Raw genomic sequence first — 22,810 nt, 5'->3', positions numbered from 1 at the left:
GTCTCTGCTTTGGGGGAGTTTGCGGTCTAATGGGAGATGATAGACAACAAAGAGGTAAAAAATAAGGAAGGTAATTTCAGATGGTAGTAAGTGTTGTTAGCAGTTGGGAAGGGAGTGTTCCAGGCAGAGGGAATAGCATGCACAAAATTCCCAGAAGGGGAGACTACATTATGTATTCAGTGGATTCTGACTCTTCAGGTGATATATCTTACGGTATAACCTGACTCTATGTCTGGATCAACTTGTGAGAAACACAGCAAAACAGATCAACCCATAATGGGAGGAGAAGCAACAACCAAATTAATATGCAGATAAAGTTGTTTATCAGAAAATATGAGTCTGATTCACTGGTCATGAGACATTTCTCTATGGTCTCCTCTTAAGCCCCTAATTGGGGTCCTAGGACCGGGCATCTGCTGGTGCAAAGCAAGTTCTTAAGCCTAGGCTCGTCCATTAATGAAGGAGGGAGTTTGTTAGCTAAAATTTCTTTTGAGGACTCAAGGGGCCCTCAGATATAAGAGTGGGATGATTTTCTATCAACGTTAGTAACATATTCAGGAGAACTTGGAGAAGGAGGGTTGTGATTCCATCTTTCCTTCTGAGGCCTGCATTCTGTTGGTTATTAAATACTTTGCTTAAAATTGTTGACTTTCATTCTTGTCTGTTAGCTTCTTAATGAAGTTTTATCATTTAAAAGTATTAAAATTAGTTTGAATCTTTGTTAGAACAAAAAGAAAGATTGTATTCAGAATTCTTTTATTACAGCTATGTCTTGACTTGGATATTATTTTAGGATGGGAAAACTGTCTTAGACAAGGGTTCAATCTTATGGTACAGTGATCTCAAATAAAATGAATATTTAACAAATATTCCAATTTCCTCCCAGAGTGGGCAGCTACAACAAGCAGAGCTCTGGCCCAGGGAGATGCCTTCTGCAGTGGATGGCCATAGATGAGAGCCAGGGCAGTGGGCTTTGCTGTTGGCATGGGTGACCGCCACAGCGAAGACCAGGGCACAGCTGCAGGTGGGCCTTGGCCTGGGCTCCCACTGCAGGCAGACAAGAGGCACTGCCTACCAGGGCCTGTTCCTGGCAGGAGGCTGAGACTCTTATTCAGTAAAGAAGCTCTTCTGTCTCAAAAAGACAAAACTTTCTGCAACTGCCTATGTCTTCAGCACTCCTTCTTGCTCCTTAAGGGCAGCAAACATGTTGTATCCCAAACACCACCTTGTTGAATTTCTGAACTGCTAACATAAATTTACAGCCAGTACAATATTGTCTCATACCTGTGGGTAGTACTTTGCAAAAGAAGGGGACACACTGAAGAGTCGTAGAAAATGCTTTCCTCTAAAAGAGATGTGGGTTTTGAAAGAGAGAAAAAAAATGTTTAGAAAATTTCTGATTTGTATGCCCAACAAGGTGTGTGAGTGTACTGCCCCTAGGAAAGTAGAGTGAGCAGTCATGAAGAGCTGCCTTAAGAGCTGCCACAGTTAAGAACAACTCCTCTCTGGGATAGGCTTTGCTTTGATTCTTTGAATCACTAGATGAAAATTTTAGGACATTGGTTTATAGAATACTTTCTTTGAAATGTTTTGCTGGAAAGGATTCCATGACCCATAAATTTGAGAAACACCACACTTTCTGTCTTCTCTTGGAGCTTCCAGTATATATTAGGGCTCTGAAAAGCCCTGCAGTTAAATTTCTTATCTTTAACCCAGGGTTTCCAAAACTTGTTTAGTTCACAAAACCCAGTTTTTGCCTAACACTCATTACCATCTTAAAGGACTAGAAAATGTTGTTCTTTAGAGTTTTAGGGGAAAAATATTCCTGGCTTCAAAATTCCACATGCCAACATATGTGTCATGCGTACTGAGGGAAAGGGAAAGATGTTCTCATATATATAGGGATTCAGAAAGATCCCACTCATATACCTCCCTTAAAATTTGACTTCTGTAAGTTTTCTAGCAGGACATAGTTGAAGATGGAGTAAAGGAAGAACAGGAAGAAGAGTGATGAAGATGTGGCAGAGAAACTAGAAAGGAACCAAACTTTGACCAGTTTTCCATATTAAATCTGACCTTGGAACTCGTCTAAGTGGACGGGTTCTGTTACTTACTCCACCAGCTTCATGAAAGACCACAGACCTGCCCTGCAGGATCTGTCCCTGGCAGGACACAGAGTTCCAGAGGGTAGCATTAAAAATGGCCAGCCTCTAGACTGCCTCCAGAAGGCAGTTCCTGAGTCCTACCCCAGGTGCTACTTACCACATGGGGACAGGAAGCCAAAAGAAGCACATGGGCCCTGCTCACCCAGCCACCTCAGGCAGCTCCAAAAAGAGACAGGGTGGAACTTGTACAGTATTTAGCTTCTGTGGCTCAGTAACCCCACCCACTGGCAAGTGGGCCAACAGATGTGCTCCCTTATCAACAGAAGAGCTACTCCCTTCCTTTGGAGAAGTGTTGGTAAGAACTGCTCCTCTATCACTCCCCGGGTTGAAAAAGAGTAGGAGCCCTCTTGTCAATGGATTGAAGCAGGAACATGAGGAGCAGAAGGATTTTCCTCCACAGAAACTGCAGGGATTTGGGGAGACAGTGAACAGACTGGGGTGAGCACCTAGGTGGATGGTGCCAGCCATTAAATAAGATGGACTATAACACGAGGCCCCAGGTGATGGGGGCGGAATTAGTCAGATTTTAAGTGGAATCTGAGGTGTCTGGGTACTTTTTGGTGGAGAAGCTGAGTAAGCAGTTGCAAATATGGACTAGGAGAACTGGGAGCCAGAGGTGTGGATTTTTGAATTACTGAACTGTGGATGATAGTTGGAACCACAAGCATGGATGGGATTGTCCAAGGAGATCATGGAGGATGGGGTGCTCGCTCAGAGAGATCCAGACTGGTGCTCAGAGTCTCCTTGGGAGCTCTGTCCACAGTTTCTGTGCCCGAAGTCTCCACCATCCCACCTGCACCCACTCCCCTGGTCCCCGTGGTTCTGAGTGCCTCCTCCCCTTCCTGTCTCTTTGAGAATCACTTGTCTGCAGTGAGAGGCAGTGAGGCCACAGGACTCCAGGGGGCATCAGGTTGAATGCGAAGGAGGAAGATCCAACAAAGGAGCCTGAAAAGGAGTGCAAGGATTAAAAAAGGGCCAAGATAGGGTGGGGCTTATTGAACTTTAATTTGTTTCCATCTCTTGTGGCAACCTCTTCCTCTTCTATCCTTTTCATTATATCTTCTTTTCTAGTGTGAAAATGTCCCTTGAGCCAAAATCTAGGCTTAACTAATCTGGGCCTAACTAACTGTTAAAAACCTGTAGCCTATGCTGCTTTTATGCTTGTATGCTGCCAACTAGCAGGCTCTCTGAAAATGTTTGTTGAATTGAGTTGGTAAATCCAATGTTACAAATAAGGGTTTTTGTTTTTTTTTTCCTTCTTTGGGTTGTCTTTAGGACATATCAGTGTTGAGAAGTAATGAGCACCCAAGTGAAGTTTTCTGAAATCTTCAAAAGAACAAAAAAACCTTTTCCAGGTTTTCCTTCTGTTGAGCTTACCTGTAACCTTACAACAGTCATGGTTCGCCTGATGCCAACAGCCCTTGGGTTTTAAAATACCCTTTAAATTAGATGAGAATGAGCATTAAGAGAGCTTAGAGGTCACATCTTTTGACTTTTGACTTTTGATGCTTCAGCAAATTTTATTAAAATTTTCAGGAATTTACTACATTTTGATGTTGTTAGTATCCATCAGAAAGGCTAAAATGCTAATTTGTACCTCAACATTAAAATAATATTTGATCATTACATTCATATTATACCACAGCATTCTAATTTGTGGGCTTAATAATTGAACTTAATGGCTCTTTATGAAAGGATGGCAGTGTACTGAGAGAAGTGGGAAGTGTCTGCTTCATGAAATGAAGCTTATCTGGACAAAGGTTTATCGAATTCTGCAGAAAAGAGAAAGACGGATGACCACAGGTTATGAGCCTCCTTAACTGCGTTGCCACCTAAAATACTGATATGCTTCCTCTCATGGGGGGGCCTGCTTATTTCTTAATCATCTTTCCTCTTCTGTCTCCTACCGCGGTATATTCTAATCCATACTTCTCATACATTAAATCTAATAGCTTAAGAGATATCTTTCTTGCATGATTTTTCTGTAAACCTACAGCTTCTCTAATTAAAAAAAATGTATAAAAGAAATGTCTCTCTTTTGAAATTGTCTCTATTCCATTGTATTGACTCACGTTCAGATTAAGAAATAAGACACGACAAAGAAACCAGTAAACAGAAAACAAAACTTGTAATTGTTATGCTTCTCCTGGCCAAGGAAACATTTCAGGCTAAATCATTAAAACTCATCAGTGCCCATGTTGTACTAATTCCAGGTTCTTTAGTCACCTGAGCTGCCCAGGTGATACACGATACGTGCCCTCTCCCACAAGGCTCCTATTTCCTCCTGAGCCCAAGAAGATGATGCCTTCTTTCATAGCTTCTATCCTTCTTCCCAGAAAATTCCCAGATATGTATTATGTACTCTCAAGTGCCCTTGGTGTTAGTTACCCTTCCTGAGAGGCAGCACAGTTCATGGGAAGCTTTGGAGTCAGTGAGCGATGGGTTTGACACCTGATTTGCTGTCTGATCTTGGGTTTCTCAGTTCTTCTAGAATTAAGCCTCAGTTTCTTCAGCTGTATAAATGGGGATAATATCATCTACTTCCCAGGATTGTTAGGAATAAATGACAGTGCAGCTTACTCAGCACAGGCCTGCCCCAGAGTAGTGCTTTGATATCTATTTTTCAAATTTCTGATGTCTTAATGTATATCTTACATCTTCTTTATTATTTCTACATTAAGGAATACACGTTTTGGACTAAAAGTATTGGTACTTGCCAAATGTGTGTTTCGGCTAATCAGTGATATAGGGAGGCAAAAAGAATGGAATTGGTTTTGGTGAGTTGGAGTAAGGAGGCAAGCCAGGCTTTGAAGGAGGCTGAGCTCCTTGGAGGTGGAGAGGGGTTGCAAGACCACCAGGGAAGGGCAACAGCATTAGGGAGGGCAAAAAGGCGGGGAAATAGAGGATGTTTTTGTGGAACCCAGACAGCTAGAATGGAGACTAGAGCAGATGCGTGTGTTGTGGCCAAATTGTAGAGCGCCTTAAATGCTAAGCCATAAAAGTTTTTGACTTTGCTTTTTTAGACCAAAGAGAATTGCTGAAGATTTTTGAGCAAGAGAATAGTATGACGAAAAGTGTTTTAAGAAAACTGTTCTATGGGTACAATTAACTAAATTAACCAAAACAGCTCTATTAAACTCAGCATCACATTTGTATCTCCACGCCTCTCTAACATGTTCTAAGGTGTGCTAGACCTGGTGAAGGATACGGGGCTTATAAAAGAGAGCCCCTGCCCACACCAGAAAGTTTTCAGCTTTCCACAAATCTCATGCAGCTCCCTTTTGGTTATAAGTGACAGAAACCCTGCTTGACTTGGAAAAAGGAAATTTATTGGCTTATGTCACTGGAAGCCCAAGGGCTAGATCCAGGGTTTCATGCAGTGTCATTGACTGTATCTCTGTGCTGCTCTTCATTCTTAGACAGGCTTTTTCCAAGGGGAGAAACCCAGGTTCATGTGGTCCTCAGTCTCACCATCTCAACTGGGGACCTTCCCTTATTTCCCCCTCAGAAAGACTCCTTAGTTATAAGCCCATCCCTGAACCAATCACTGTTACCAGGGGATGAGGTATCATGGGACAAGGAAGCCTGCATGTATTGACACCTTACCAGGGTTGGGGTGAGGGTGGGGGAAGTTCTTGAAAACAAAATATGCTGGGCAGGCAATAAAGTAAGAAACACCCAAGTGAATCATTCAAAGAAGATACTGGTTAGAAGATACAGGAATAGACTCTCCTAGAGGAAGTTGATAAGAGAAAGCATGGAGGAAGAGCTGTGGGGTGTAGAGATAAAGATAAGAGCCCCAAACTCAGTTGTTTAACTCCATGATTCCAGTTTCTCAATTCTGCTTCAACTTTCAATTTATTTTATTTTTCCTTTATTAAAAATTCTACTTTGATGGTAGTGCTTTTGGAACCAATTACTCCTCACAGCCTCTGGATGAGAGCTGGCCAAGGTAAGCAAGCCATATTTTTAAAGCTATGATGGACATACAGTATTATTGGAAGATTTATTTATTTTATCCACCTTGAATATTGTTTTAGAAATTTCTAATATAAAGCATAGGATCTTATATGAAAGTCTAAATTGAAAAGTTATTTAAATAAATCTAGATCTTCACATTTAAAACCAAATAGAAATGTATTTGGAATGCATTTACCAACAGAATACTTTGATTTGGTATTCTTACATTTGAGATATAGAAAGATGAAACGCTCTTCCTCAGGGTGTCTTAATAAGCTATTGAAAGGAAAAAAAGACTCCTAAAATGAGAATTTGCACAGCAGATTGACTTACAGTCTTCAAGTTCTTTTGTAGCCAGTTTAGAAGGCAACAGTATATAAAATTAATTAAAACATACTGCTACATCCATTGTATGTATGGTGTCATTTCAGATCAAGTCAGATGAAAGGGGCATTTGTGTTGAGGACTACTCCCCATATACTCTCTGGGCAAATCTTGTCTGGAACTGGGAAATTGTATAAAGATGTATGATATCTGGCCCTTACCTCAAGAAGGTTTTCAACTCTCCTCAAGAACAAATGTGGGATCCAAGATTGTGGGATAAATAAATATCTTATTTTAAATCAGAAAAATGCACTTCGATTTATTTAACAGAAACTTAAAACCTCCAGATTATTCCTATACCAGATAAGCCCTGAAACTTAGAGATACCAGTCTCTCCCAAAACATCAACCAGTTGCATTCCCCTACCCCATAATGTCGACACCTCTTTTCAACATGAAGTTAGAATAGTCGTCCAAATATCCCTGAAGATTGAGAGAATGATCAACTAAGAGAGGAGTTCTAACAGAGAAGTTAGGATTCAACAAATGATTATGACTACTGAATCATTATATAGATGCTTCTTTTTAGTTTCTAGTGTTTTAGAACAGCCAGAAGGAAATAACTGAAATTGTGGAAATGTGATCCATGCTACACTTTGAAATTTGCTCTGTAACTACCTGTTAAACTGTACTTTGAAATTTATCACTTTTCTGCATACATGTTGTATTTCACAATAAAAAATGTTTTTAAAAAAGTACACTTCCAAACTGAGATTCTTCTTATTTATGCCGAAGAAAAATATCTTGTCCTTTCCAGAGCACTAGAATCGTTCACATTAATATTTTCATAAACTGGGTATCTGTAATGTTACATTCTTCTTCATGGCTATCTAGAAAGGGATGCAGAGTTTTTGCATCCAGGATTGCCTAGGTACCCCTTACACTCACACTCAGGGTATGCAATGAGGGGTCGTATTTTACATATCTGGAGTAAGTCATCATAGATTTGAACTCTTTCAGTGATATTCAAACCTACTTGTTCCCTTAAAAAACAAACAAACAAAAAAAACCCTCCTTATATGCCCAGCTAGCTCATCCTAGACTCATGAATTTGAGGTAATTTCTGTCATGGAAATGGGATATCATAGGAACCAGAGAGATCCTTCAGTCTAACCTAATTTTAACAACGATGAGCAGAATGAGAGCAGCATGGAACATTTTTGAGTGATTTTCCTTAGGTCATACAGCTAACTGAGGAGAGCCAGTTCTCAAACCCAGGTCTGATGCTCTCCTTTGCTCCCTGTGTTTTGAACTTGTCCTTTTGTGTTCTGTTTTTTAAAGGCAGCAGCCTCCTTGGAAAGACGAAAAGCACCCTGGGTTCAGACTAACATCTGCACTTAGCAGGTACGTGGGGTTGTTTCCTAGTAGAAATAAATTTTAAAGATGGAGGCCAATCAGTTTGATTATCCTGCTATTCTTTATATTTCATCTAATTACCGGAGTATATTTATGCCAGTTGCATTTATATGAAATGGTAAAAAACAAAAACAAACCTCCTACCATTTATCAAATGTCCAAAGGGGACAGTATAGTGTAAGAACATGAGACCTAGAGTGGGACTCCCAGAGTTTGCCTTTTACCATGGGACCTTGTTGAGCAACTTAGTTAACTTCTAGATGCCTCAGTTTACTCATCTGAGAAATGGAGATAATCATACCTATATCATGGGATGTTTGTGAGGAATACATAAGACAATACATGGGAAGCATAAATGTTCAATAAAGTTAGCTGCTATTATGGTCACTTTGGGCCAGATTCCAGTGGTGGTTGATATAATGTCATTTTTTTTCAATCCAGATAACACCCTGTAAGGATGGGTATTAATTGCTGTTTTAAGAGGCTAAGTGACTTGCCTATGGCCACTTAGCGAATAAGTGATGAAACTGAGAGGTGTTTTGTTTTTTTTTAAATCTTTTTATAGTGGAAAATTTCAAACATAACATAAAAGAGAGGAGGGTGATAACGAGGCCCCTTGTGCCATCCCTCAGTTTCAGTCCTTAACCATACCATCTCTACTTACCCACCCGCAATTCCCCACTCCCGTTCCAGCACTGACTAGATACAATATTTCACCTGAAAATATCTCTAGCAGTATAAGGTTGAAAGAACCTTAAAAAAAAATAAACAGAACCATGATGCCATCATTACATTCAACACAATTGGCAGTTATACTTCAGTATTATTTAATACCTAGTCTCTATTCAACTTTCCCCAGTTGTCTCTCTGCATTTGATTGATATTCTCGTACGTCTCTTTGAGTCTGTGGAGGAGGTGTGATCTGAACCCAGGTCTGTCTGATCCCAGAGCCCAAGCACTTTCCATGCATCACATGGTCTGAACAGCCACCTCCCTCTGTTTGAACATTACACAGCCGTGGTGCATAGTCAGGCCAAGTGAGACTTCACCAGGAGTGGACCACAAAGAGACTCCTCAGGCTAATTTGAAGTTATTGAGTCTCTCTCAAGTCCTTTTTGCGGAAGGAAGTTTGACCCTCAGATGAGATTAATAAATAAGCATCACTTGGAGTCCAGACTAGGTATAAATTTGAACTGTCTGGAAGAATTTCAAAAATTTTCTATACATCAGAGGCTCCCCACATTTTTGTCTTAGGACCGCTTTATACTCAAAAAACATCGAGATCATCAAAGAGCTTTTGTTTACTGGGTACATCTATCAATATCTATCAATACTAGATATTGAGAGATATAAAGAATATACTTATTAAATTATTTTAAAATAACAGTTATAAGCCCATTACATGTTAATGTAGTAAATAACACATTTTTAAGAAAACAATTATATTTTCCAAAACACAACAATTTATTGAGAAGAGTGGCACTGTTTTACATATTGCAGACTCTTTAAGACAGGTGGATTCTCTGCTGATGCATTCAGTCTGTGGTGATATCATATGGCATATTACTTCTGGGAAACTCCACTGTACACTCATGAGAGAATGAGAGTTAAAGGGCAAATAGCATTGTAGGATTATTTTGAAAATAGTTTTGACCTTGCAGTTCCCCTGAAAGAGTTAGAGAACTGCTGCTATAGGTGACGCTTCATGTGGGAACAGGTATCCCAGATAGAGAAACTCTGGTGCAGCCACGGAAAATCATCCTGGCTACAGCCATCTTCCGAGCTGAGAGGAAGAATAGGAAGGTCTTAGATGGGAGCCATGAATCCAGTGCCCGCCTCACTGAAGTAGACCACTATGCCGTCAGCTCCAAAGTGCAAGCTATCCGAGTTCAAAGTAAAATCTTTTTGGGTATGGGGAATCCTCGGGGGCTGTTATCGATGTAACAATATTGACTGTAAGTTGGTTACTCATGCCTTCTCTTCTGTTGCTAATATTCAGCAAAGAATATTGTATTTTCACTAAGGAAATGTGGATTTTCAGCCAGCCTCTCTCCTCCCCTCCTTAGGACCAATTCTGATTCTGCTCTTCACAAGAGTGCTCTGAGCACCAAGCCCCAGGACCCCTATGGCGGAGGGGGCCAGTCGGTCTGGCCTACCCCATATATGGGTAAGACTTGCAGGCCCACTGCTAACAGCATCTGTGCTTTCTCTTCTGTCCTACAGGAGCTGAGGGAGGAGAGCTTAAATGGTATAGGCCCTGCTTTGGTAGTCTTCAGAGAAAAAAGCTCATGGCAGGGGAAATGTCATTCCTGTGTGTTCAGGATGAAATTAGGGTGGTGCTTACACTGTCATGTACTTGTTTCCTGCTTCTTCCATTGTTGCTACCTTCCATTGATGCTATCTTGTTAGCACCTCTTGGCCCTCAAAGCTTCCTCTCTTCCCCCATGCTTTCTCTTTTTTAGGCCCTCATCATCTTTTGTAGGGACACTTATAATAACTTCCTAACTGGTCTCCTTATTTCTAGTCTTATCTCTCCAAATCAATTTTATGTTGGGTTCTCTGAGGGTCCCCTTTCTCCACTGAGAACCTTAACAGAAATGAAACTAGAAGTGACAGATGGGGGTAAATAGCACCTTTTTTACTGATAAGACCAGGTTGGAGGAAGTAGCTTCTCCCTCTGGGGCCACAGGCCTGTTAGGACCAAATCTCAGAATGAGGCTGGCGGCAGTGACCCAGCATGGGCCTCCCCCAGTGCAGGATCCTTGGGTGGACTGCAGGGCAGCAGGGAGCAGGTGTGTCCTCTGAGGGAAGGCACATCCCAGAGGGAAAAGAGGATGCTGAACCGGAGCCCAGTATTGCCTGCTCAGTTGTTCTACCCCACTCTACTTTCAGATCATTACTTTCCCTTTCTTGGGGCAGAATGAATAAAGGGATAGAGAGAGACCAGGAGTGCCCAGGATTGGGGAAAGGGCATATTCATGCCATCCCACTACCAGAGTGAAACCAAATCTGATCATATCACTTTCCTGCTTACAACACTCAAGGTCACTCACTCTCCAGATTCCTATTGGGAATGTCATAGAGCTCCAAGATCTGGCCCCTGCCCACCTCTCTCCCTTCTCTCTCCACTCACCAGCCTCATCCCCCATATCAGCCATGGGAGCTACTTTGAGTTCTACTAATGTTTCATCCTGTTCCCATCTCTTCCTCTCTTAACTCATCCCTGGTTTACCTGACCAGCATCCCCTCAGTTTGTAAGCCTCAGCTTGTGTCATCCTTTCTGTGGAGCACACCATTCCTCCTTCTGCCAGCCCAGAGCTACCCACATCCTCCTTTCATCCCTGAGCTCCTAAGCCTGCAGATGGCTCTCTTAGCACCTATGACCCTTAACTGCCTTTCGGCATGGTCATGCCTCTCCACGTCTGCTCAGACGTTGGCTTCTTGAAGTCAGCATCTTAATGCTGTTATCTCAAGCACCTAGCACAGTGCCTGGCACAGAGGAGCCCTCAGTGATGGAGAAGTGAAGAGAGTAAACCTTGGCTCACGTGTACAGAACACTCACTAAAATACACTCTCTGGATGGCAACATCTACCTGTACATGAAACGAGACAGATTCCTTGGGGTTTATATTCCAGGGATTTATAATCTACAAGGAACAGTACTGTGTTGCTATGTGTTTGGTCTTGAAATAGGGGAATAAATAAATCATTGACAGAGATGGTACCAGCTTGTCTGGTTTTCTTTATTTTTTTAGACAACATAAAGACTAAAATAGTTTCTCTTCCTTCCGAGGGGAACATTTATGGTCTGTTTCCTTGCATTTAGTAGGAATGGGGTTTAATAATCATTGTTGACTATGTTTGTTCCCTTGGTACAATTCCAAGATGGTTACATTTGCCTAAATGATTGCTTGCTTGTAAAATATGAGAACTTTCAGAATTGGTTAGGAACATGTAGCCATGTTTCCACACATGGGAATAGGAGATTAAGGTTGGCCGTTTTGTTGGAATTGGATGTGAGCCCACTGCTCACTGCTTAAAGAAGAGCACCAGGATATATGGGAAGATGGAATAGTTTAGCTTCAGGATAGGTGGAGATGGGAATATATAAACAAAGCCTTAAAAAAACAGAGACTGTAATGAATGCAGATGCCTGTGATTGCAGAAAATCTTAGTTTTCCTGGTGTAGAAGGGAACCAGATAGATTTTACCCTTACCCGGGAACCCTGAGTAAAGAGCTCCATTTCTGTTTTTATTGTTCCTTTATTTGCGTTTTTCAGAGGCCTTAGAAAGAATGAAGGAATCATAGGTAATTTAAGTAAGGAGCTTTTGAGGTGTGGATGCAAAGAGAAAAGAAAGAAAAGAAAGTGATTGGCTGAAGAGGAAGCGCTTGTCCTGAGAGTGATGCAGACTCTGAAGGAAGAGGTCAGAAACGTCAAAGGGTGTGAGGATGAATGAGAGAGGCAAAAGATCAGGTAGACTAAGCTGTAAGAAAAGAAGAAAGGAAAAAATGTTGGAACAGGATTTCTGGGTTATCTTAAGATCATGGTGGTCTGTCCTTTTCAAATCAGCACTTAGGATTTGTTGGGCCCCAATTTCCAAAGCCCATGGAAGGTGGATGACCTCGAGCTTGCGTGTCTGTGAACTCTGTGCCTGCTTCTGCACGGGTGCCTTGCAAGTACAGCAGAACTCAGAAACACATCCAAATATGGATGTGTTTACATGGGAAAGCTGGTTGTGTTTAAAATATTATTCAAGTCTCCAAGGATGGGAATTATTTCTGGAGAATTAGATTTGTTGGTGGGAGCTATTTTAAATGGTTTCATGTATTTTCCTCTGTAATTCATTAAAGTTTTTCATTTTCTTTCCTTTTGGATTTTAAAAATATCAACTAAAGCTTTGCAAAATGGTATTTCTTATTATAGAGCCAACCAAATAAAGATTTAAGAAGTGATGGGAAAATATAATTGAAGGCTAGAATTATACTCTGTAGAAGAAGTAGTAGTAACTGTTCTTTTCCTGGGAATTTTCCTGAGCATAGTGATGTAGCCTCAATTAATGTTCCCACTTTTTTTTTTTTTCTTGGTGGTGAGCAGATGATAGCGGAGCATCTGCTCATAGCTTAACAACGTGAGCAATGAACTATGATACATTCGTTGAGTCCCAAGAAAATAAAGCCATTAGTCTGATACATGTTTAGTTATTTTCCTAATGGTTATTGGGTTGCATGACAATTAGGCATAAATGGCAAGCAGTTGATATAAATGACAGAAATAAACTTTTAAGTAACCCAACAAGATTTTTGTAATTTCCCATCTTGTTTTAATTTTCCAGACTCTATAAAGAGAAATGTTCATTTCCCTGGCAGCATGTGCAGTTTATCATTACACACACACACACACACACACACACCCACACACACACACCACACACACACATAAGGGCTCGCTGTGACACTTACTAGCAGTACTGCCCTGCCATGTAGCCTAGAATTGTCCCCTAACTAGAAGAGGGGCCCAGATGGCCCATGTTCTTTCAGGGAACAGTCTAGAACCAAAGGCAGAGAAGGGCACTGAGAATTGTCTTTTCCTCATTAAGAGCTGCGGATGCTCTGGGGATCTCAGCCCTCCGCTCCTTCTCTGGGAAGGGGGGTGTGTCTTGGACCCCAGTGACCTTTCAATGGGGCAATACGCTTTGATTTATATAGTGAAGGAGAAGACTTAAAATGCAGACAACCCTGAAAGAAAGAAGTAAGCTTGCTAATGACACTTGCTTGCACTTATAGGAGGCGGAGGGGAAAGGGGCACAAGCATCCCAGGTCTAAAGAATGGTAAAGAGATTGTCACCCAGATGGCAGCACAGAATGGGGAGGCTGGAACACCAGAGGCTTCTTCTAGGGAAACACTCCGGTTAAGATAGCTAATTCTTACTTTCCCCTCAACTTGGCTAGTCAAGACTAAGCTAGGAGTTATTTTGATGAGTGGCCTGGGAGCACATAGAAGGAGCAGTCTCAGTTCTGCTTAGTTAGGAGAGGTCAGCCCTCAGCATTTGGTGGTTGCGAGGTTTCCTGGAACACAGATGCGGCCGAGGTCATCGCTGTCCCATCTCCTTTGGGACTGATGTGAATGGATTTCCTGTTCAGATATCCAATCATAATTTGTTCCTTTTTTCTTTTGAAGCTTTGTTTATAGTTGTATCCTATAATATTTTTTATCCAGTAGTAAAAATCCAGGCTTGGATATTTTGTTATATGTCAGCTTAAAGCGAACCTATCAGTTATTGCCACCACCATCCTTCTGGTCACCCAAACTCAAACCTGGGAGTTGTATTGAATTATTCTTTCTCCTTCACCCCTCACATCCATTCAGTAGCCAAGTCCTGTCCATTTTGTCTGCAGTGTGTCTCAAATCTGCCCCTTCTTTTTCATCCTCACTGTTGAAACCCTACTTCATTCCTTCTCATCTGTACTGTTGTGTTGGTTTTCTATCTGGTCTCCTTACCCTAAGGCTTTCACCTTTCAATCCATCTCACAGTCTGCCGTAAGAACAGTCTCTCTAAAGCTCAGCTCTAATCATATCATTTCTCTAACCAAAATCTCCCATTCTTCCACCTTATGCCAAATTATAAGCAGACTCTTTTACCTGACCCGCCATGATTTGGAGAAGCCTTTCAATCCAGCCTTATTTCCATTCCTCTCAAATCCATCCTCTGCTCCATCCAGACTGCACCATTTCCTGCCCTGACTGCTCCTCCTCCTCTTCCTCCTGTCTGTGCACTGGGGCATCCCCTTCACCCTCACCTCCAAGATTCTGAATCTCTCCAGGTACAGCAAGTTGGTTAGAGGCATGAGCTCTGAAGGCACACAGGCCAGAGTTCTTGTCCCAGAACTACATCTCCCTCAGAGAGTTGCAGTGGATTGAATGAGGTCATCTGTGTAAAGCACTTAGCACTGTGCCTAGCACAGAGTAAGCACACAGTAATGTTGGCTATTGGTGTTGTTATCATCCTCCTTGTCATCCTCCATTGTCAACTCAAGATGCCAAGTTCCTTACCCTTTCCCAATATGAAGGCCCTGGGGAAGCCAAAATAGGAATCATAAGCTTCCCTCCTCTCCTTTTGACAGTGCTGAATATATAGCCAAACCTTTTGTCCCTTTGCACCCCACTTGCTAATGTTCTCCTGTTAATACTGGTTTTCTTAGGATGGATTAAATCACTGATTAAACCACTCAAAGAGTGGGCCAAGAACCATCTGCAGTAGAATCCCAAAGTTCTTATTAAAAATATAGATTCCCAGGCCCACTGTCACACCTTCTGTATCAGGCTTTCCCAAGTGGTCTTCATGTGTACTAAAATAAAGTTTGAGAACCACTAACTTACATTCTTTTTCCATGGGCCTGAGACTTAATTTGTCAACCTCTTAGTGTTCCTGGAAACTCAGTGTTGCCCTGCTCCTGGGCTCTGCTAGAATTTTATATGTTCTACCTGTGTTATGGAATTGGCTTCTGTGTCCAATCTTCTAACCTACACTGTATCGCTCAGCCACAACTAGCATTTACTCAATGCAGAACTTAATAAATATATGTTGAATGAGTGATTGTTAGACTGTTTTATAGACTAATCAGGTTAGCTTCTAGATTAAGCTTATCCAGAAGTATATCTAAACCTAAAGTAAGCTGTATTTAAAGGTCTAGAACTTAAAAATTTGTCCTGATTCTATAATGAAAAGTTATTGGCATATTTGATTGCTCCAAGGAGCACAATAACATTACATTCTTGGCACAATTCTTTGGTTTTAGCTCTGAGCAATAAGAAATACTATACTTTGTCATCTGCAATATATTTTGTAGATTAAAAATACTCAGCCAGAACTTATTCCAAGTCAAATTTTTAAAACTTTGTGAAGAGCTAACACATATGCCCTTTAAATTGACCTAGACTTCAGATGCATTTTATTTTTAAAATGACCTGACTGTTTATAAGAAGTATATGTAACAACATATAGCATGGAACCTCAGATTTGCTCTTATAGACACTTAAGGTAAGTGTGAAACGGTGATGTGTACTTGTTGAGTTAGCTACACTTCTTCCCATGATAAAACATTTGGGAGAGAGTTTCAATCTATACTTCTTTACTTTATGATTTGAATATAAGTTCTCAGACTTCATAAAAATTATTCTCCTCTCAGGAGTAGACAGTAAAAGAAACTCAGAATCAGACAATTTTACAGGAAAAGAAAAGTAGATAGGAATGAACTTTAGACTCAAATTACACACACCTATTTTAATTTTAGTATGAATGCTAAAGCACTTTGAATAAACATCATGAAACCAAAATTGCCGTAGAAGTTTCAAAATTCTTTTTCCAGTCAGAAAGAGTTACTAATTTATGAATAAATAAAAAGTAAAATACCACATAAAAGAATTTCTGTTCTTTCCTACTAGGTTTCTGTGATGGTGAAAATGATGGACATGGGGAAGGTATGAATTGGTTTTATCTGCCTGTATTGGAGTGGGATGCTGACTATAGGATACTTAACCTTCTTTCAATATCTTAACTAATTTACACACATGTTTTTAGGACTTCTCAGAATCTAACAACTGCTGATTGGCTTATTTTTCTGAAGTGCTCTATAAAATTAAAGCCAGCCACGATCAAGACCTTGAGAATTGAAATGTATAATTAGATTACAAAGGCTCCTCATTATCCAAGTCCCCACAGTCTAAGAGTCCCAAGGTTGTATAGGGAGCCAAAAGTTGTCACATAAATATAAACGAACTGATCAGTTGAACAGTAAGTTATTCAAATGTCCTTCTCTCCTTAACACCAATGTCTCTCTGCCCATCTCGAAAGTCTTTGTGTCAGTAATTGACAGATGTTGTAAATAAATGTAACAAAAATGCAAATTAATTGCAAAATGAAATTGCAAATCTTGCAGAAGATGCTGAATTTCATAAAGCCAGTTAAAGTAATGTGGTAGTTTGGAGCTCTGTAACCCAGAAGAACATGTTCTTAAACTTAATCCATTCCTATGGGTGTAAACCCATTGTAAAGTAGGAACTTTTGATTAGTTTACTTCAGTTAAGGGGTGGCCCAACTCAAGCAGGATGGGTCTTAATCCTATTACTAGAGTCCTTTATAAGTAGAATGAAATTCAGATAGATAAGAGAGGAAGCCACAGGAAGCAAGAAGTTGAAAGTCAACAAGACCTAGAAGAGAAACGAGAGGAGGCCGCCATGTGCATTGCCATGTGACAGAAAAGCCAAGGACCAATGATCACTAGCAGCCAGTCCCGGAACACCACAGTTTGGGGAGAAAGTGTTGCCTTGATGATGTCTTGCTTTGGAATTCTCCTAGTTTCAAGACTGTGAGCCAATAAATTCCATTGTTTAGGCCAATCCATTGCATGGTATTTGCTTTAGCAAATAGGAAACTAAAACAAGCAATATTGGAGATCTGCTAAAATGACACTCAAAGCCATTGACAAATGAGGATCTGACACACTTCATTTATTCATTCAGCACCATGCACTTGTTTTCTTTTCCCTAAATCTTTGTAATGTGAAATTTTATTTTCATAATCTGGAAATGTACAACTAAATTAGATTTATATGTCCAGAGAGAAGGACTCATGAGGAATATAATAAATGAGGACTATCTTGCCTAAGAGGCTCAGTTCTTTAACATCATCCTACATGCTCCTTTTCTGGGCATGCCATTTTAGGCCATGAATAAAATCATGAAAAGTTGAAACATCAGTAAACATCCAATCCATTAGGACAGAAATAAAAGAAATGGTTTTAAGGTTGTTTTCATTCCCCCAATGAATTCTTTGAAGAATTCACAACAACTCCTGGATCTGAAAAGAGACTTAAACACAATGACCTTCTCTGGGAAAACAGTCCTCTTTAAGGAATTGGATTCTGCCCCAATCATATGTAATCAACCTCTTGTGAGAAGTAGCCTTATGAGTCATGAAGCTACCTCATGGCCCTTAAAACTGCCTAGCATCTAGCAGTACCTTTATTATTCTTGAGTCTTCTATTGTAGGTTCTCAAGGTCTTTATTCCTGTCCTCAAGTTTGTTGCAAATCTGCCTTAGGGCCGCTGTACACCAAGCACTATGTTAACCATTCCCTAGCAGTGAAATCAAAGGCCCTGCCCTCATGGGGCTTATATTCCTGAAGCAGTAAATGAGCAGTGAGACCAGGTAACATTTGAAGAAAAGAAAATCAACAAAGATATTGGCAAAATAAGCTCTTCAAAAGAGAGTGATTTGATTATCAGGATTAAGAGAGATACCTGGGACAGGGTTGTCAGAGACATTATAACTACCCCCCCCATTCTTAATTCATTCTAAGTCCATGATTATAATTATATCCTAAATTTTACTAAAAATAAAACTTATTTTAGAGTTTTTGTTTGCCTTGTTCGAGCCTTTTTTCTCAGAATTTACTCTGAAAATTCAGTCCCTATTTTAACTGACTTCTTTCTGGGATGTGTTATCCTTAGATAACAAGGCCATCCAGGGTGGTGGGAATGTACGAGACAGTGACAGTCACACCAGAGCATATGTGGACACCAAAACCTAACAGCCCTCATAGTGTCTCTAACATTGGCTTCCCTTCCTGACATCAGAACTCTTAATTCCTGAAGTCTGGCCCTGTCTTCTAGTCTCTCTCTGAGAACAAAAACTTTTCACTTGTTTCAGCATTCTCTAGTTTTATCTGGCATGACTGAGAATGTTAAAGCAGGAAGCCCTGGAATAGTCCCTTGGTACAGATCCAGGCTGTTTCACAGCATCAAAGAGCCAACCCATGTCCCTTCAGCTGCTCAGGCTGAAATCCTCATGGTTTTCTTTGATTCCTCCTTACCCTGCCCTTCCCCAGCCCATCACCAAGTAGCCTCATAACCACCATGTCTTCCATACAGTTTTCCTCCTCTCCATTTCTCACTTTTCTCATTTCATCTATCCTAGATTATTGTGGGTCTCTCCTCAGTCACCTTCCTCCATTCTCTCCTTTGCCAAGCGTGCAGGGCCCCTCTGGGCTGTCCTCAACCTTCCAGATGTTATTTCCTGCCAGTCACCTTAACCTATCCTGCACTCCATTTGAAGAGAGCTACTTGACTAAATAGCTGTCCAGCATTTCCTTTCTCTCTCTAGGCCTTTTTTTTTTTTTTTAATTTTTCCTTTTCCCTATGTCTCAGTACCCAGCTCTAGAGGCCTTCTTTGGCCTCTTCCTTCTCTGCTCTTCAGCAGCACTGTGCCTGTAGCTCTCTTGGGCCTCAACTGTTTCATTTTCCATCATGGTTATTTATGTGTTCCCTTATCCCCCAATAATTTATAAATTCTTAAGGGCTGAATCTGTGTCTTACTCATCTCTGTAGCCCCCACAGTGATACTCAAAGTACCTTCTCTAGTAAGAAGTCAAATATTTATTTAATAAATCAGTTTTTACAGAAATAATTTGTTTGGCCAAAGGTGGGATGGCTGCTTTCTAATGCAATGAATCAGTGAATGTGCTTTTTTTTTTTTTTTTTAATTCTTAGTTGCGTCTTTCCCTGGCCCATTGAAAGAAGAGAATCTGTTAAATGTTCCCAAGTTACTGCCAAAACAGCTGTGGGAGACCAAGGAGGTGGGTGAGCAGTACTCAACCGTAGCATTGTCACTGAGTGTTTGCACTTCAGAGATCACTGTAAAATTCTATAGAGCAGAAAACAAGAAACAAGGGAAGAGAGGATTTGTCTGGAAACAGATGGGAAGAACATAGTAGGGAAGGATGTTTCAAATAAAAATTATCAGCAGTTGTGGGTAAAACTAGTACCATGATCTCTTGATTTCCTACTTCTCATGTGAATTTACTCGTTCAGAAAAACCTGTTAAGTCCCCATATCTTATTTGTATTATTAAAAGCTCTGAAACCTGGTTACAAGCCATGGACAGATTTTTCTGTTTTATAGCCAAGAACGTGTACCATTCACCAGCTTCTGTCCAGAATTGCTAGTGTGCCAGATATCACTTTCTTTATTCAAGAGCATTTGACCCAAATTCTCTGGGAGTGTTGACGAATTATCTGGTTTACCATGATTTCTATGAGCCTTGGAGTATTCATATCTAAAAAATGCTAGCTGACCTCCACATTGGCCCTCTCTGTAAACTTAGCCACTGTGGAAGAGAGAGAGGTCCCACGGTACTTGGCTTGGCCTTTCTTCCCACAAAGCCCTGTTAACTTTGAAGGAAAACATTTAACCTATTCCAGCCCTTAATGAAGCTTCTTGCAATTGCTTGTGTTGTCTCTGTACTGAATCATCCCCACCTGCTTTGGATCCCTTTGGTCCACTTCTGTTTTCTTCTGCCAAGTCTACAACCAAAGTCACCCTTAGCTCTAGGGTGGTCTTGAAAGGTTTTTTGTAGCAGCAAGATGTAGTTGATGTTTAATCTTTTTTTTGGGGGGGAGATATGATTTAAAACTCAGATATTTAAATATAGAAGGAGCAGCCATGCTGTGACTTTTGAGACGTTGGTGGCACAAGTGGTTTTTGAGGCTTTTATCTGATGACAACTACATCCTCTCCAGCAAAGAGGGCAGTGGCACCCACTCTTCCCTGTGGTACCGGCGACTGCTCTCTGAGAAGAGGTGCTCCTCCTCATGGGTTCTTGGGGCTTCCTGGTGCCCCATGAGTCATTCTGGGAGAGGAATTGGGTTGATCGATTAATTCATTTTTTTCAACATTATTTATTGAGCACCTGTTGCCAGTGGTTCTAGGTGCAGGGATGCTGCAGGGAACCAAATGAAAATTCCTGCCCTCTGGAGCTTATATTCTAGTTGACATATCTATCTCCTTCTGACATGCATTTCCTCTTTCTTCACCTTGTTTTGTTTCTGTCTCCTTTTCCTCTTAGGTCACCTTTTGATCTTCTCACTTTCCTCTTCTTCCCATGTGGAAAAGTTATGTTTGTTTAACAGTTCTGTATGTAAAACATTAACTTCTTTGAAGGAATAACATTCTTCTAGAAGATACAGTAATAAAGCTTTTAATTAAGAAAATGCATCGATGTTATGCCACCCTTGTATCTGGAGGTTTGACTCTAGTCAAAACTTAAATGGCCATTGGGTGGGGATGCTGTTTATATGTGCTGGCCCTCACTCACTCTGATTGTGGTCCCAAGATACTTGTGAAGATACTTTTTAAAAACTGTAATTTAGTTTGACAATGAGTAAGCCCAGCTTTCTTTGTCTCTTCCCAGATTCAGTCCCTGTCGGGGCGTCCTCGATCCTGTGATGTTGGAGGTGGCAAGTAAGTAATTTCCTCTGTTCATGTCTCAGAGACTGTCCTGAAGGTTTTCCTGAGAGGAAAGTCTTACTACTTTGTCACAGAACTCTGAGAAGCTTCATTCGTTATGTATAGATTGAAAGTCAACTTAATTTTCATAAAAACAGCAGCTCTCTTTTTACTCATATTTCATTGTTTTAAAGTAATTAAATCACATAGCTGCAATAACAAATAAAACTGCCATAATTATGCATGAGAATAACAAAACTGACCCTTGGTCAAGACACAGCTCAATTGGTAGAAGTAGAAGCTTGCAGGCATTTTAGAGAAGCCCACCAGTGTGGAGCATTTGGCTAGCTTGAGCATTGGTGGATATGTTTACCAGTGGGAAAGGAAACCACCAGTTAATTGACTTGGTTACTTAGAAGTTAATTAAGAGAGATTCAGTGAAATGATTCATTAATTAATTGATTTATATATTATAATATATAACTGTACTTTCTAAAAATATTTGAGACAGCTTACAAAAATAGACATAGTACCAAAGATTAAAAAAAAATAAGTTAGTAAAGAAACTGGAACCAACAGAAAATAAGGAGATGAAAGAGACAGTGAAGCTCACACATTAACAGACAACACAGAAGGAAGAGTCACGGATAGTCCTTGGCCTGTGACTGGTTGGAGAACTCCCACTGATCTTCACAGAGAGGACTCCTCGGGACTTAATGGGCAGTGTCCTAAGAAGCAATGAGGAGGCTTCGTGGAGCTGTTTCTTACAGCATCCCTCGATGCAGTGCCTGGGCTCAAAGTAAAAGCAAATTCAGAAACGGCAAGTCCTCCAGAGGCCAAAATAATGTGTTTTGAATATACGACCCTTGGATGATCTGGCTTAGGACAAGCATCCATGTTAGAGGGTCCATGGGTGAACTAAATACCCTTCCAGGCAATCCTTAAATATTATTTCCCCCAACAAAGCTTTCAATAAGTATTTAATAGCAGTGAATTTGGGGGACTCCCTACTGAGTCCCTGGAGTGCAGACATTCTTTTTGGCTGGTTAAATATAAACAGATGTAATTAACACCCTGCTGAGCTGAGATTAGGGTCAACCTCTTCAGAAAGTCCAAGAACCTGCCAGGATACAGCCCTGAAAGAAGACGATCCTGTGTATGGATGCAGGTAGGGCCAAGATTTTCCTCTAGAACCAATTTTCACTCAACCCTCAGACAAATGGGCAATCAAGGCTCCAAAGGCCTACATTCTGGAATCGGGCTACAATACTTTAACCCCAGAAAGTTTTAAAGCAGCTGTTTCTAAGATAAAGAAAGTTGCTTTCTTGCTCTTAGGTTAGAGGTGGTATTCCTTAGGTGCTCAGTGACTCCTATTCATTCAAATATTTATTGGCCACCTAATTCTAGGTGCCAGGGTAGAGGAGTGAACAAAACTTTCAAGGACATGATGCTCCAGTGGGGAGAGCTAGGCAAACAGAAAGAAGCAAAAAATATATTATGTGCTGGTAAGCACAGTGAAGAAAAAGAAAGCAAAGTGAGATAGGCAGTGATGGGAATTGCAATGACCTTTTTGACAAGGTGATACTGACCAGAATCTGGAATGAAGCGAAGGGGAAGAGGGTTCCAGGCAGAGGAAATGGCCAGTGCGAAGCCCCTGAGGCAGG

The 22,810-nt window shown here is 40.8% G+C and overlaps 1 protein-coding gene across 4 annotated transcripts in view; it reads left to right on the top strand.

Annotated features, from left to right (window-relative positions):
- Nucleotides 1–22,810, top strand: part of CRTC3 (CREB regulated transcription coactivator 3) — a 135,720-nt gene that overhangs the window by 89,640 nt on the left and 23,270 nt on the right. For all 4 annotated transcript variants that reach the window (XM_037833109.1, XM_037833108.1, XM_037833107.1 and 1 more), the window contains exons 4-9: nucleotides 6,056–6,117; nucleotides 7,790–7,852; nucleotides 9,931–10,031; nucleotides 16,309–16,344; nucleotides 19,413–19,498; nucleotides 21,112–21,161. In XM_037833109.1, coding sequence (XP_037689037.1) covers nucleotides 6,056–6,117; nucleotides 7,790–7,852; nucleotides 9,931–10,031; nucleotides 16,309–16,344; nucleotides 19,413–19,498; nucleotides 21,112–21,161 — 398 coding nt within the window. The remainder of the gene's footprint in view (nucleotides 1–6,055; nucleotides 6,118–7,789; nucleotides 7,853–9,930; nucleotides 10,032–16,308; nucleotides 16,345–19,412; nucleotides 19,499–21,111; nucleotides 21,162–22,810) is intronic.

The sequence above is a fragment of the Choloepus didactylus genome, chromosome 4 (assembly GCF_015220235.1).
Source record: "Choloepus didactylus isolate mChoDid1 chromosome 4, mChoDid1.pri, whole genome shotgun sequence".
In the NCBI taxonomy this organism is placed as follows: domain Eukaryota; kingdom Metazoa; phylum Chordata; class Mammalia; order Pilosa; family Megalonychidae; genus Choloepus; species Choloepus didactylus.
Note: the sequence above shows the minus strand (reverse complement) of the source record. Positions and strands in the feature narration are given on the sequence as shown.